Consider the following 15,077-nt stretch of genomic DNA (forward strand, 5'->3'; position numbering starts at 1 on the left):
ATGCATTGTGGGAGTTTTTTTGTTTGTTTTAATACGTGTACAGTTTGTTGATCTAATGCGTTTCATCTTTCTGGTGAACAAATCAAAGAGAAGAATAAATAAATATAAATAAAATAATAACTGATGCTAGCTTACTGTGCTAGCCATATTAGCGGCACTAGCTCAGCATGCTAACAATGAGCAGCTGTCTTAGTGTGGTTTCCAAGAATGCAAGAGTGTGTAGTTAAAGTGTAAGTGTCGTACAATTAATGTTCTTAAGGGCCACATTATTGTTTGTGATATGAAGAAAAATACAGTTAACATTATAGGAAAACTTTAAAAATATATTCTTAAATAACAAGGAAATTCGTTTTAATGCTTAGAATAAGAATATTTTTACATTAATAATACACATATACTTAAACTATTTGTTTATAATTATCTTTTTTTTTTTTTTATTCAATTAATTAATTTATTGTTATTTAACATTTTACTGTGTATTTATTTATTTACTGGGGTTTTACTGCTGTGACAAATGTACCCACTGTGGGATGAATAAACAATATGTATGTCAATAATTTATTTAAAGTAAAGTAAAAGTAAAGTAAAAACATAACATAAAAGTGGTCATTTAAAAAAAAAGAAAAAGAATTGGTTTCCACCACTATTTAGTTTTTTTTTTAAATACATGAAAAGCAAAAAAGAAAAGAATGAAAACAGAAATAACGAAAGCTTCAAACTAAACTACATTAACTAAAAATAACATTTTAATTGAATGTTAATAAATAGGAATAATTAAAAATAACATTTCCAGATCCAGTTTTAAGGTTTTACTCGGAGTCGCAACCGTCTGTTAAAAAGTGTTTAAACCTTTTTAATATTTTCGGTTCATTTATCTTTCATTTCATTCCTACAGTTCGACTCTTGTGTGTCTATAGTTGTTGTTTCCTTCAACAAATCAACGTGAACATCTTGATTAGAAAGAACCGTCACACGGGGCCACAGAAAGTGACTCCATCAACAAGAGTCCCAGCTACCCAGGGCGACAGGCGTCCCGAGCGTGGCCACTCACCCTCCAGCAGGAAGACGGCTTGTTTTCGGAAGATCTTGACCAGCGTGTCGTCCAGATCCACCTCCTGCAGCTTGGCCAGGAGCTGCTCCTCGTTGCGACACACCTTCTCCTGGGCGTACAGGCCGTCGGGCATGACCCGCTGCTGGCCGAGTCCGACCAGCGCCGTCTCCACCGCCAGCGCCACGTACGACTCGCCGTCGCCCAGCAACCGCTGCACCGGCATGCGCTGGAGGTCGGAGCTCCTCACCACGCTGGAGCAGTCTGGGGAGGAAGAGGAGGATGAGGAGGAGGAAGAGGAGGAAGAGGAGGATGAGACCAGGAGGTCGAGCGTTCTCTCTCCGGTGGGAGATTCCACGCGTCTCTGAAGAATCACTTTGTCAGTCGCGAGCTCTGAACTCCGACGACCGTCCACAGCGAAGACGAGCGTCTCCAGAGGACGGTCTCGCCGCTCGCCGTCGACCACGAGGACGCTCGGCGGGCGAGCGAGGGAGGAAGATCCAAAGATACCGGAGATGAGACGACGGCGGAGGTTAAGCGAAGAGACTGAAGGTGACGAAGCGACGCCAGAGATCGACGTCTCGTGACGACGGAGAAGAAACTTCAGTCATAACATGATAATGATTTGATTTTTATATATATATATATATATATAGAGAGAGAGAGATCAATGTCTCATGAAGACTCTCGTGGTTGAAACAAAGAAATAACTTCAGTAATAACACAATAATGATTTGATATATATTTATATATATATATATATATATAAATATATATATAAAAAGAGAGAGAGAGAGATCGACTTCTCATCGTGGTTGAAACAAAGAAGGAACTTCAGTAATAACACAATAATGATTTATATATATATATATATATATATATATATATATATATATATATATAAAAAGAGAGGGATCAACGTCTCACGAAGACTCTCGTGGTTGAAACAAAGAAGGAACTTCAGTAATAACACAATAATGATTTGATTTATATATATATATATATATATATATAAAAAGAGAGGGATCAACGTCTCACGAAGACTCTCGTGGTTGAAACAAAGAAGGAACTTCAGTAATAACACAATAAATATTTGACTTATATATATATTTATAAAGAACGTTTCACAAGCTACTTAACCTTAAAACTGTAATAACAACAATATGATAAAACATTAAATATGTTAGTTAACAAAAAGGATATTAGAGTAAAAACCCATTAATTAATCCAGTTCATAGACGACATCATATGAATAAAAACTGTTTTTATTAAATAGATAAATAAGTTAATGAATAAAAAGAATGTCATGATGAACATTACTGCGTATTTCTGTTCATTAAATATCATTTCATTTATTAAGTGATGAAAACTCTGTAATTAATCAATTTTCTTTTTGTTCATGAAGTTCAAAGTTCAACAACGAGGTTTGTTCAAAAACTTAATTGGATTTTAATTTAAAATTGTCTGTATTTGGAAAAAAAAGACTAAACATTAAATCTCATATTCAATCAAAAATAACTCACATTACCAAACTTCTATTAGCATGCTAGCTAAACCAAATATATTTATTCTATTGAACACAAATATTTCCTCTAGTTGTTCACATTGTTCTTTGAATTTATCTTTTTATCTTTTATATAATAAGGTTGATCTATCTATCCATCTATAGATAAAAAGATACTATAATGGGCCATGTTAGCCACAGTTAGCTTACAATGCTAGCAATAATTTTGCTGTTTTTTGCCTCGTTGAAAAATAAAACCGCTTTTTACTAGTGATTTAATTATTTTTGTCATATTTATTTTAATTTAATTTATTTTTTGGCTTTTATAATACGTGTAAGGTTTGTTTAATCTAATGTGTTTTGAACAAATCAAATGTTCCTAATGAGAGAAGAATAAATACATATCAATAAAATAACAACTGATGCTAGCTTACTGTGCTATCCATATTAGCTGCACTAGCTTAGCATGCTAACAATAAGCAGCTAACTTAGCCGTGACGTTTCCAAGCAAAAGTGTGTAGTTAAAGTGTAAGTGTCTGACTCTTCAGCTAACGTAGTCGTTGTTTTCTACGTAAACAATTATCGGAAAACAATATGCGGACAAAGTTAGCCGTCGTCGTTGTTGTGTAGCAGTTAAACACGAAACTTATGATGAATAATGTTTCATATTTGAAACAAAAACCAAACACACATTGTCTGATGTACAATAAAATATAACACAAACAAACAACTTTGCATCGTAGAGATTTCAGACATCGTAGAGTTCTGTTAGCATGCTAGCATGATAGCTGAATCAAATGTATTGATGACAGTACAAACTATTGCTAACATGTCGTTGTTTACCTGAGAGGTCTAAACACGTGTTCAAGCCCTCGTCGCCCCCTCGACCCGACTCCGTCAGGGTGCTGAACAGTGTTCCGATGGGGTCCAGAGGATGACCCACCCAGCCCTCCATGTTGGTGATGGAGGTGTGGCCTTTATGGAGCAACTCTGAAACCCACCACAGGCGGCGCCAGTGAGCAAAGACTCCTGACAGGAAGTTTTTTCTCGTAACGAACCTTTCTTGTGCCGCCGGAAGTGATCGAGTTGCCGCTGCTGCTGCCGCCGTAACGTGTTGACCACGGCGATGGCGAGGCGAAGGGCTTCTCTGGGGTAACCGTGGGAACGGAGGGCGTCGACCCGCGCGCACGCCGTCGGCACATGTTCTGAGAGACGACAGTGAACATCGGGGAACTGATGGCGTCGTACGAGCGTTGTCACTCACCGTGCCACAGTGGCCATCCCCGCGCGTCGAACAGCGACCCCTCCTGGTTGTCGTGGTAACAGTAGTTGGCGTAAAGGTCACTGGCGATGATGTGCTGGAGGTGACGGTCCTGCCAGTGCAGGTCGCAGGCCTCGATGGCTCGCGTGAACACAGTCCTGTGGGGTCGCATCTCTGCGGAAGACAAGACCGAGTTAATGGCTACATTATTTCAAGATTGTACTTTTGTAATTGATCGTTTCATTATTTTCCATTTTAGTTTATCTAAATTTGTTTTCATTTCTTGTATTTTATCAAGATATTGTTTTTGTATATTGTATTTTATCAAGATTGTCATTTTGTTTTTAATCAAATGTATTTTTACATCTCGTACTTTTTTAAGATGTATTTTTATATCTCGCACTTTATTAAGGTGCATTTTTATATCTCGTATTTTATCAAATGTATTCTTATCTCTTGTATTTTATCAAGATGTATTTTTATATCTCGTACTTTATTAAGGTGCATTTTTATATCTCGTATTTTATCAAATGTATTCTTATCTCTTGTATTTTATCAAGATGTATTTTTGAATCTTGTATTTTATAAAAATATATTTTTATATCTCGTATTTTATCAAGATGTATTTTTATATCTCGTATTTTATCAAGATGTATTTTTGTATCTCGTATTTTATCAAGATGTGTTTTTGTATCTCGTACTTTATCAAGATGTGTTTTTGTATCTTGTATTTTATCAAGATGTATTTTTGTATCTCGTACTTTATCAAGATGTGTTTTTGTATCTTGTATTTTATCAAGATGTATTTTTGCTTCTTGATCGTTTCATTCTTTATTGACATTTGTTTTCATATCTCGTATTTTATAAAGATTGTATTTTGTATTTTATCAGATGTATTTTTGTACTTTGTCGAAAACATACCCTTAAAACAAATAGATTTACAATTGAAAAGTGCTCGTTTGTTGTTAGCATGTAGCTTTTTTCAGTAGAAGAAAAAGCAAAAAAAGTGACTTAAATATTAATGCTGGTTTATTAGCATATGCTAGCTAGTACTTTTCTGCTGCCTCTGGGTTAATAAACTTACATTTTATACCATCTGTCGAACAGACTTTAGACATTGTACATTTCTGTTAGCATGCTAGCTAAATCAAATACACTTCTCTTTTACATAGTTGTTTCATTGAATATACACTGGCAGAAATATTGTTTTCTCACTTAAGTATTAAATGAATGATCATATTAGCGGTACTAGCATGCTAGCAACGATTTAGCCAATTATGCTGTGTCGTTACTAAAAACAGCGAGAATACAGTTATACTGTTATTGTCCGACCGCAAGCTAGCACCAGCTAACAAACAAACATGTAGCTAGCACCAGCTAGCAAACAAACATGTAGCTAGCACCAGCTAGCAAACAAACATGTAGCTAGCACCAGCTAGCAAACAAACATGAAGCTAGCACCAGCTAGCAAACAAACATGTAGCTAGCACCAGCTAGCAAACAAACATGAAACTAGCACCAGCTAGCAAACAATCATGTAGCTAGCACCAGCTAGCAAACAAACATGTAGCTAGCACCAGCTAGCAAACAAACATGAAGCTAGCACCAGCTAGCAAACAAACATGTAGCTAGCACCAGCTAGCAAACAAACATGAAGCTAGCGTCCACGGCTGGTTTTAAACCTTCATTCTCCAGCATGAAGTCAAACAATCTCTGCTGGTCGCTAACATTCCTCCAGAGCGAGGAAGTCGTGGACGTACGAGGACGTGACCCGTCACTTCCTGACCTTGGTTGCCGTGGGCGCCCTGAGGCAGTGAGTGGGTGAGGTTGGGCAGCTCGTTGCCGTGGTTTCCGTCCTCCCAGGGACAGACGTCCACACTGTTCCATCTGCGCAGCTGACGCAGCCACGACGACTTCTGCTCGGCCTTGCAGTGAGGGTTGAGGACGATGCACATCCACAGAGCGCCTGGAAGAAACAGATTTACACACATAAGTAGCCATAGCTTATTGGACCGTACATATTAGCTGCATTAGCTTAGCATGCTAACAGCAATTTAACTCAGTAAGCAGTGAAGTCGCAAAGAATGCAGGTCAAGTAACACTTTAACTATCTGACCCTTGAACAAAGTTGTTGTGTCCGACACTTGTAAAAACAAAAACATGCTATCAAAGTTATCCGTCGCATTGTCGTCATTGTGTTGCAGTCTGATATCCGATAAAAAAAAAAACCCCGGAAAAAAACAACCAAACTTTGCGTTCTGTTAGCATGCTAGCTAAGTTATTCGTAACATTGTTGTCGTTGTGTTGCAGTTAAAAGCAACATTTGAATTAGCAGCAAATGTGATGCTAATTGTACCGAACACAAAACATTATTTATCAAATACTTAACACACTGAATCTGATATCCGATAAAAAAAATAACACGAAAATAAACAACCGAACTTTGCGTTCAGTTAGCATGCTAGCTAAATCAGTTAAATGTGCTCTATTGTAGCAACTATTTCCACTTATGGAACCATTGTTGTTTTATTTCATCTTTTATGGAAGAAATGATAATTGTAATAAACTTATTGGGTTATCTGTATTAGCTGCATTAGCTTAGCATGCTAACAGGAGTTTAGCTAATAAAGTAGCGTTGTTAGGAAGAATGCAGGTCAAGTAACACTGTGACTATCTGACCCTTGACCTCACATAGTTGTTGTGTCTTACACTTGTAAAAACAACAACATGCTAACGAAGTTATCCAACACATCGTTGTTGTTATGTATGTATTTATGTAATAAATAACATTATTTATCAAATACTTAACACACTGAATCTGATATCCAATAAAAAAATAACCCGAAAATAAACAACCAAACTTTGCGTTGTACAAATTTCAGAAATGGTAAAATTCTGTTATCTTGCTAGCTAAATCAGTTAAATGTACTCTATTGTACAAACTATTTCCACTTATTGCACCATTGTTGTTTTATTTAATCTATTCTGAAAACAACTAATAATTGATTTAAGCTTATTGGGTTATCCGTATTAGCTGCATTAGCTTAGCATGCTAACAATGATTAAGCTAGTACGTGTCGTTAAGAAGAGTCCTATTAACATAGTTGCTGTGTCCGACGTAAACATCTAAAAAACAACATGGTCGTCGTTGTGTAGCAGTAAGACGTCTTCGAAAAAACCCCAAAAGGTTATCTTTCAGGGATGGTAGCCGGCGGCAGCGACCCAGGAGGAGCGAGAATATTGGGCGACGCTGCCGCCATTTTGCAAAGGGAAAGAGACGTGAAGTCGTCCCGAGGCTACGCCGCCTTCACGCTCACGGTTCGGGAGTAAATCGGAGCAAACGGAACACGAAACGTGGCGACGCCTCGTGGGACGCGAACACATCCGGGGATCGAACCATGAGGATGAAGGACGAGGACAATGACGGCGTGAAGAGGGAGACGGTTTGGACGACGGAGGACGAGGCTTTGTCTGCGGGAGACGAGTGGCGGCGGCGGAGGAGAGGAAGACAAAAGAGGGCGAGAGAGAGAGAGAGAGCAGTGATAAGGGTTTGAAGTGAGGACTTCAAAGCCTCACACGTCCACGAACACGTGAGTCGAAGAAGATCATGTCCTCGTCTTCATCGAGACGTCGAGAGACAACAAGAACAACAGGAGAGAGAGAGAGAGTCGCACGCCCGGCGCCTCGGCTACATGTGCAGAGACACTTTAGACGTCGACGTCCCCGACTGATGACATCACCACACATGAGACGACAGATATCAAGACATCACAGCAGGAATATATTGATCCGCTCGTCGTTGAACGCTCGTGTGACGCAGCAACACAACCAGAGAGTGAATAGAAGGAGAATAATGACAAGAAGTGAAGGACAATCATATGTTCCACAGGATATAAATATGATTAAAAGAAAATACTGAAGTAAATTCAACAAAACAACACAATTGAATGTGATTATTAAGTGGAATTATTATCACTTTGTTTACACATGATTTACTGTTGTTGCTTATTTAGTGATGACAACAAGATTAACACAATATCTCTTGTTTTCTTTCTAGTGTGTGTGTGTATAAATGTGTGCATCTCTGAGTGTTTGTGTATAGATGTGTGCATCTCTGAGTGTGTGTGTATAGATGTGTGCATCTCTGAGTGTGTGTATAGATGTGTTCATCTCTGAGTGTGTGTGTATATGTGTGTGCATGTGTGTGCATCTCTGAGTGTGTGTGTATAGATGTGTGCATCTCTGAGTGTGTGTATAGATGTGTGCATCTCTGAGTGTTTGTGTACAGATGTGTGTATGTGTGTGCATCTCTGAGTGTGTGTGTATAGATGTGTGCATCTCTGAGTGTGTGTATAGATGTGTGCATCTCTGAGTGTTTGTGTACAGATGTGTGTATGTGTGTGCATCTCTGAGTGTGTGTATAGATGTGTGTATCTCTGAGTGTGTGTATAGATGTGTGTATCTCTGAGTGTGTGTAATAGATGTGTGCATCTCTGAGTGTTTGTGTACAGATGTGTGTATGTGTGTGTATCTCTGAGTGTGTGTATAGATGTGTGTGTCGTACCGAGCTCGTCCCACAGTTGTCTGTACTTGTCAGTCATGGTCGTTCCTTGTTGTCTCCACAGAGCGAGTCGAGGATCAGCCATGAACTGTTCTGTGATCAGTGTCAACATTCTGGCTCCGTTAGAGTCGCGCATCTTCAGCATCTCCCGGACCTGCAGGACACACACACCGCGTCACACACCGAGTCCAGACACACACACACACACACTCCGAGCGTCTCCGTGGCGACGCCTCACGCACCTTGCTGAACAGCAGGTTGAGCTGCTTCCCCGAGCCGTGGTAGCCTCCCTGGGACAGGAAGAGCTTGACCTGCTCCTGGACCTGCTCCTCATCCAGATGCCAACAGTTCTCGTCGTCCACGCTGGCCCCCGCCGTGGGGTCCGGGGCCCCTGAGAGAGAAAACCAAACGCGGGTCAGAAGGTTCACGTCACATGTTCTCGTAAATAAACGTCCACTTCCTGAATACGGCGGACCTGCCTTCTGATTGGTTGATATGCTGGAGGCGGAGCTTAACTTTGTATCTTTTTGATCTCGATTACAAAGATGGATCTGGACGAGCCAGACGGTATAAAAACAGTAAACAGTGAATTTCATTTGCAGAATAAATACATGAAAATAAAGGATTTCTTTTATGGGAAAAACTAAATTAAACTAAATTTATTATTTCATTATTTTGTTATATTTAGTCAAGTGTAAAACTATTAAGATACAATTTTAATGAACGTTTCGCACTCGACTGTGTTAATACAATTATGTGCTAAACATAATAAATACTATTAAACTCAAGGTTCTATTTTTTGAGTGGGTAAGGAAGGGAATAAGCAGTAAAGAAAATTTATGAATAAATGATTAAACTCTGATCTGTTATTTAGGACGACCTGTCAATCACAATCAGAATCCGACATTATTACAGCCGTTGGAAAAATATTTTGAATACAAATCATTATAAAATGACCAATCAATAAAGAATTAAATACAAAAATCTAAAGTATTTGATAAATAAAACATCATACAAAAGAATATGTAATAATTAGTGAATAATAGTAATAATAGAAGAGTAATAATAAATGAATAATAGTAATAATACATGAATAATATTAAATGAATAATAGTAATAACACATGAATAATAGTAATAATAAATGAGTAATAATAAATGAATAATAGTAATAATACATGAATAATATTAAATGAATAATAGTAATAATAAATGAGTAATACATGAATAATAGCAATAATAAATGAGTAATACATGAATAATAGCAATAATAAATGAGTAATACATGAATAATAGCAATAATAAATGAGTAATAATACATGAATAATAGAAATAATAAATAAATAAAAAAGTCAAATAAGATAGATAGATAGAATTTTTTTGATCCCTCAGGATTACATTTTTAAGTAACTCGTACATAAAGTTACAATTTATCAATGAAATAATAAAAAAATAATAAATAATAATAACTATATTAAAATAAAACTTAAAAATTAGGCTGAAAATCGTATTTAATAAAAATGTCTCGACGATGAATCTGAGAGAACAAGTGGATGAGAGGAAACGACCATATATGGAAGTCTCATTTAAAACAGGGTGATTTGTTTATTATCGACGTTTCTTCAAATATTCCGAGGAGGGAAAGAATTCCGTCTCCTCGCCCTTCACTGAATTCTTCTCGTATCAACGAAGCACTCGTTGTAACTGAAGAGACGACTTAAGAAAGTGACGTCAGCGAAGAAGCTTTATTTATAAAAGTCATCGAACGGAGACGCTCGTGTTCAAAGAATCACTGACGGAAGTTACGATCGATATCCTCCACTCCCGTCTGACTCATTATTTCCACTGTATTCATCCTCCTCTCCTTCCCTTTCTCACACACACACACCAGAGCAGTGACCATGTGACCTCCACCCCCCCCAACCCCTCCCTCACCTGTGTACAGGTAAACAACAGACTTGATTAGAAGTAAACAATCTGTTCTTCACCGTCTGGATCTCACTAATGAGCAGCATTGACTGTTACACACTTTACCTTCATCCTCACGTCGATACACACTCTCAGGTAGAGAGCACACACACACACGCACACACACACACACACACACACACACACACACGCACGCACGCACACACACACACTCACACACACACACATTTAAGAGTCATTTAAGCTTCAGTAAAATATTGAGAGTGTAATTGACAAACAAAAGAAGCTGCAGACGAACAAGAAAAAACATCATTTATAAACAAACACGATTCATTCGCTCACAGATGAAACTACGAACTTGAAACTCGGACGAAGTCAAAGCACTTAAAGTTCATCAATTAACGTCTGCTTCGGAGCGTGGGAGGAAACCAGAGTTCAAACTCCAGAAGGACAGAATGTGTTCAAGAGTTTAAATCGAACACATTCTTGTGAACAGAAGCTACTTTTTTAAATTTTAATTAACTGTCTTGATCTTAAATATCAATCACTGTTTGACCAGAACTTTTTAAATTAAGCTTTATTCGAGTGAAAAAAACACCTTAAATATTAGTTAAAGTTAATTATCATAATCAATAAAGTGTATCAACAAATGTTTCAATGAAACTGGAACAGATTCTGTGGAAGTTATTGTTAACTCAATATCACCAGATTTAATAAAAATAACATCTATTTTCTCCACTCACAGGTGTGTTCACTGACATCAATCTGAACTGGGATTTGAACCAATGACCCTCTAATCATAGTGAGCTACAAACTTAACAATAAATAATTAATACGATCTTAAAATGTCAACAATAACTTATTTAAATCAACTAAAACAATATTATTGTTATATAATAACGTTTACAAATAAATAAAATATTAATAGAAAATATATATATTTTTTAAAGTAGCTCATATGTGAAGTCAGACGTTTTCTAATTTAATAAATAAATTCTTTAATTAACTTTAATGTAATGTCTTTTATTTTCTTGATATTGTGACTGTCAGGGATGTTTAATGTTTGAACGACCGTCATGCGGTCAGTGAACGCCTCACCAGGTGTAAAGGTCACCTGTTCTAATGAGGGACGAACCTTGTGACTGAACATGTTTTTGTTTTGGGAAAGTTAAGGTTTATTATTGATTAAAATGGTCTTGTTTATAGAGTTATAAAGTTTAAATAAAGTTATTGGTTTAAATAAAGTTATTAGGTTTAAATAAAGTTATGGGTTTAAATAAAGTTATTGATTTGAATAAAGTTATGGGTTTAAATAAAGTTATTGGTTTAAATAAAGTTATTGGTTTAAATAAAGTTATGTGTTTAAATAAAGTTATTGGTTTAAATAAAGTTATTGGTTTAAATAAAGTTATTGGTTTAAATAAAGTTATTAAGTTTAAATAAAGTTATGGGTTTAAATAAAGTTATTGGTTTAAATAAAGTTATTGGTTTAAATAAAGTTATGGGTTTAAATAATGTTATTGGTTTAAATAAAGTTATTGATTTAAACAAAGTTATGTGTTTAAATCAAGTTATTGGTTTAAATAAAGTTACGTTTTTAAATACAGTTATTGGTTTAAATAAAGTTATGTTTTTAAATAAAGTTATTGGTTTAAATACAGTTATTGGTTTAAATAAAGTTATTGGTTTGAATAAAGTTATTGGTTTAATTGAATTTATTGATTTAAATAAGGTTATGGTTTTAAATAAAGTTATTGGTTTAAATAAAGTTATGTTTTTAAATAAAGTTATTGGTTTAAATACAGTTATTGGTTTAAATAAAGTTATTGATTTGAATAAAGTTATTGGTTTAATTGAATTTATTGATTTAAATAAGGTTATGGTTTTAAATAAAGTTATTGGTTTAAATAAAGTGATGGGTTTAAATAAAGTTATGGGTTTCAATAAAGTTTTTTGTTTAAATAAAGTTATGGGTTTATATAAAGTTATTGGTTTAAATAATGTTATTGGTTTAAATAAAGTTATTGATTTAAATAAAGTTATTGGTTTAAATAAAGTTATTGGTTTAAATAAAGTTATGGGTTTAAATAAAGTTTTGTTGTGTTAAAATCATTCATAAAAACTTGTTGATGACGAGCGATCCTCAGAAATGAAAGAAAATATATCATAGAAAACATAAATATATTTACTCTATATATTTTTTTTCTGTTCTCCTCACCGTGAACCTGGTTGATCTCGGAGTTCTGCGACAGGATCTCGTCGGCGAGCTTCTGCGCGGTGGGCAGCACTTCCGTGTGGTGGACGGAGATCAGGTACTGGACGAACTTCTGCAGCTGGTCTCGGCTCATCTGGAACAGCGTCTCCGAGATGGGCAGGTGCAGCTTCACCTGCTCCGGCTTGCGGACCCGGTAGAGCGACAGCGCCACCACGTGGGCGCAGTAGAAGATGTCCTTGTTGCCGCAGGTGCAGGTGACCGCCGTGATCTTGCAGCGGTCGAAGCTCACGCTCACGCTGCAGACCAGCTCGGGCGACGACGGCGTCGCCGGGTCCGTCACGGTGCCGCTCAGATGGAAGCCTGGAGCACAAGAAGACCAACGTCAGTCAAAATGAATCGGCGTTCGTTAGCTAGCAGCGCGGGCGTTAGCATCAGAAGGTAAACGAGAACATTTGTGCCGAGGGAGGAAACCAGAGTGCCGTGAGAGTGGGAATCAAAACTAACGTAAAGGTATTGTCAACTTCCTCTAGAGTCGAAACAAACAACAATTAACACACTTTTAAATTAACAAAAATATATTCCAAGTGTCATCTGGATCCAGGAAGGTTTTGAGGGATTCATCGCTGACAAGGCTCGGAAGTTAACACGTCTAGATAAAGACAATTAAATCAGCAAATTGAAAAAAAAAATGTTGTGTGATTGTGGTGAATGTTTGTGTTGTTTATTTAATTTTAACGGACGCTGATTTTAAAAGGCTCCTTGGCAGAGCTATGTACACGAAAGTGCCGCCAGAATATCAGAATATATGAAGAATAAATGTTGAAACTTTGAATTTATTCATTCAATTATTGACAAATCATTACTGTTGAATGTATGAAGTGTCGCTTACAAGCCGTCACATGATCATCTCTGTGTCGCACGATTGGATGAAAGTTGGATCAGTAGTTCTGTGCTCTGTTGGTTTAGTCTGGAGACTCTATTATACATAACATTTATGTATTGAATTCAAAAGACTATGAATGAAAATTTGAGAACCTTTGTCATATTCAAATGTATTTGTAGTCCATTTGTAGTGGAGTAATACTACAGATTCTAGTGGAGTAATACTACTGACCCTTGTGGAGTAATACTACATTTCTAGTGAAGTAATACTACGGATTCTAGTGGAGTAATACTACCTACCCTTGTGGAGTAATACTACATTTCTAGTGGAGTAATACTACGGATTCTACTGGAGTAAAACTACATTTCTAAATGTTGGATCCAGTAACTCTGTGATCTGTTGGTTTAGTCTGGTGACTCTATCATAGCAACATTTATATATTGAATTTAAAAGACAAATGAAAAAATATTGAATTTAGAATTATTTCTTTTTAATTATTGGAATCAAAGTCTCATAGTCTATGTGTGGAAAAAAACAACAACAACAACACAATCGAACAAACATGGTTGTGTGACATCATCACCAGGCGTCAGGAGAAGAAGAAAAGTTTCAGGAAGTGATGATCAGCAAAAAATAAAAAGTTGTGTTCTCGACTGTATCATGATGCGAGGGTGAACATGAAAAAACAAACTGATGCACGTGCACGTGCACACGCACGGCGGCGCAGCGTGGGGTCATGCATGCATGTATGGTGGGAGGGGTCAAGGGGGGCCGAGGGCGGCTCATGAATGCATGCATAGGATCTGGGAAGAAGCCAGACGTGCATGTGTTTATCAAAGGACGTGTTATCAAGCACGGACTCGTGCGGATATCAAAGCAGCGGCGTAGGTGGAGAGGGGGGGCGTGACGGGGGGGCGCTGAATATTTCATGCTGAGTGGATGGAGGGGGGGGAGGGTCAGGGGGGAGTCAGGGGGGAGGTCGGTGAGGTCAGTGTGTCTTGTGCAGGGAAGCAGGTGAAGAGACAGGTGAGCAAAGGTTTCAACCCTTGACTCCGCCTCCTCCCATGAAAACAAACGCTTGCAGGTAAGAAGTACTTTTGGAAGTATTTTCTGCCAGAAAGTATTTTTCCTGAAGATCCAGAGGCGAATATTTGGTTCGTTTCTGAAAATACTTTTGACTCACGTTTGGTCTCAGTGACGTAACAAGAGTCACGACAGGAAGTCATGTGTTTCGTTACGTCTATCCCAGCTACCCGGGGTGAGAGGCCTGGATTAGTGATGTTTACTTCTAGGGGGGTAAGAAAATAACGATATATTGCGATATATTATTCCCGATATCGATATTTAAAAATATATAATTTAGTTTTTTTAACCTTAGAAATAATAATAATTCAAAGTTTTATTTTGCAATGAACAATATTCACAGCGTTTATTCATTTGTGTGCTGCAATTAAACCTCCGGCCACTAGTTGGCAACATTCATTCATTTCCTCCGTGTCAAAGTACCACCAAATTCGGCAAAATGTGCAATGAGTGAAAAAGAAAGGAAACAACAACTTTTAAATCTAATGTTTGGACTCATTTAAAATTAAAGAATTCAACACTGACAGATACTGGATATTACATGATGCTCCAGGTTGTTAATTCACTTCTTTGTGTATATATATATATATCTAT

At 37.1% G+C, this 15,077-nt stretch overlaps 1 protein-coding gene across 1 annotated transcript in view; it reads right to left on the reverse strand.

The window, feature by feature from the left end:
- Positions 1–15,077, reverse strand: part of LOC148090085 (zinc finger SWIM domain-containing protein 6-like) — an 81,401-nt gene that overhangs the window by 22,295 nt on the left and 44,029 nt on the right. The window contains exons 2-9 of the mRNA XM_087811917.1: positions 12,521–12,877; positions 8,617–8,765; positions 8,378–8,528; positions 5,600–5,779; positions 3,817–3,987; positions 3,611–3,757; positions 3,396–3,542; positions 1,052–1,312 (exon numbers count right to left, since the gene is read on the reverse strand). Of these exons, the coding sequence (XP_087668043.1) occupies positions 1,052–1,312; positions 3,396–3,542; positions 3,611–3,757; positions 3,817–3,987; positions 5,600–5,779; positions 8,378–8,528; positions 8,617–8,765; positions 12,521–12,877 (1,563 nt within the window). The remainder of the gene's footprint in view (positions 1–1,051; positions 1,313–3,395; positions 3,543–3,610; positions 3,758–3,816; positions 3,988–5,599; positions 5,780–8,377; positions 8,529–8,616; positions 8,766–12,520; positions 12,878–15,077) is intronic.

The sequence above is a fragment of the Callionymus lyra genome, chromosome 1 (genome assembly GCF_982586985.1).
Source record: "Callionymus lyra chromosome 1, fCalLyr1.hap1.1, whole genome shotgun sequence".
Taxonomy (NCBI): domain Eukaryota; kingdom Metazoa; phylum Chordata; class Actinopteri; order Syngnathiformes; family Callionymidae; genus Callionymus; species Callionymus lyra.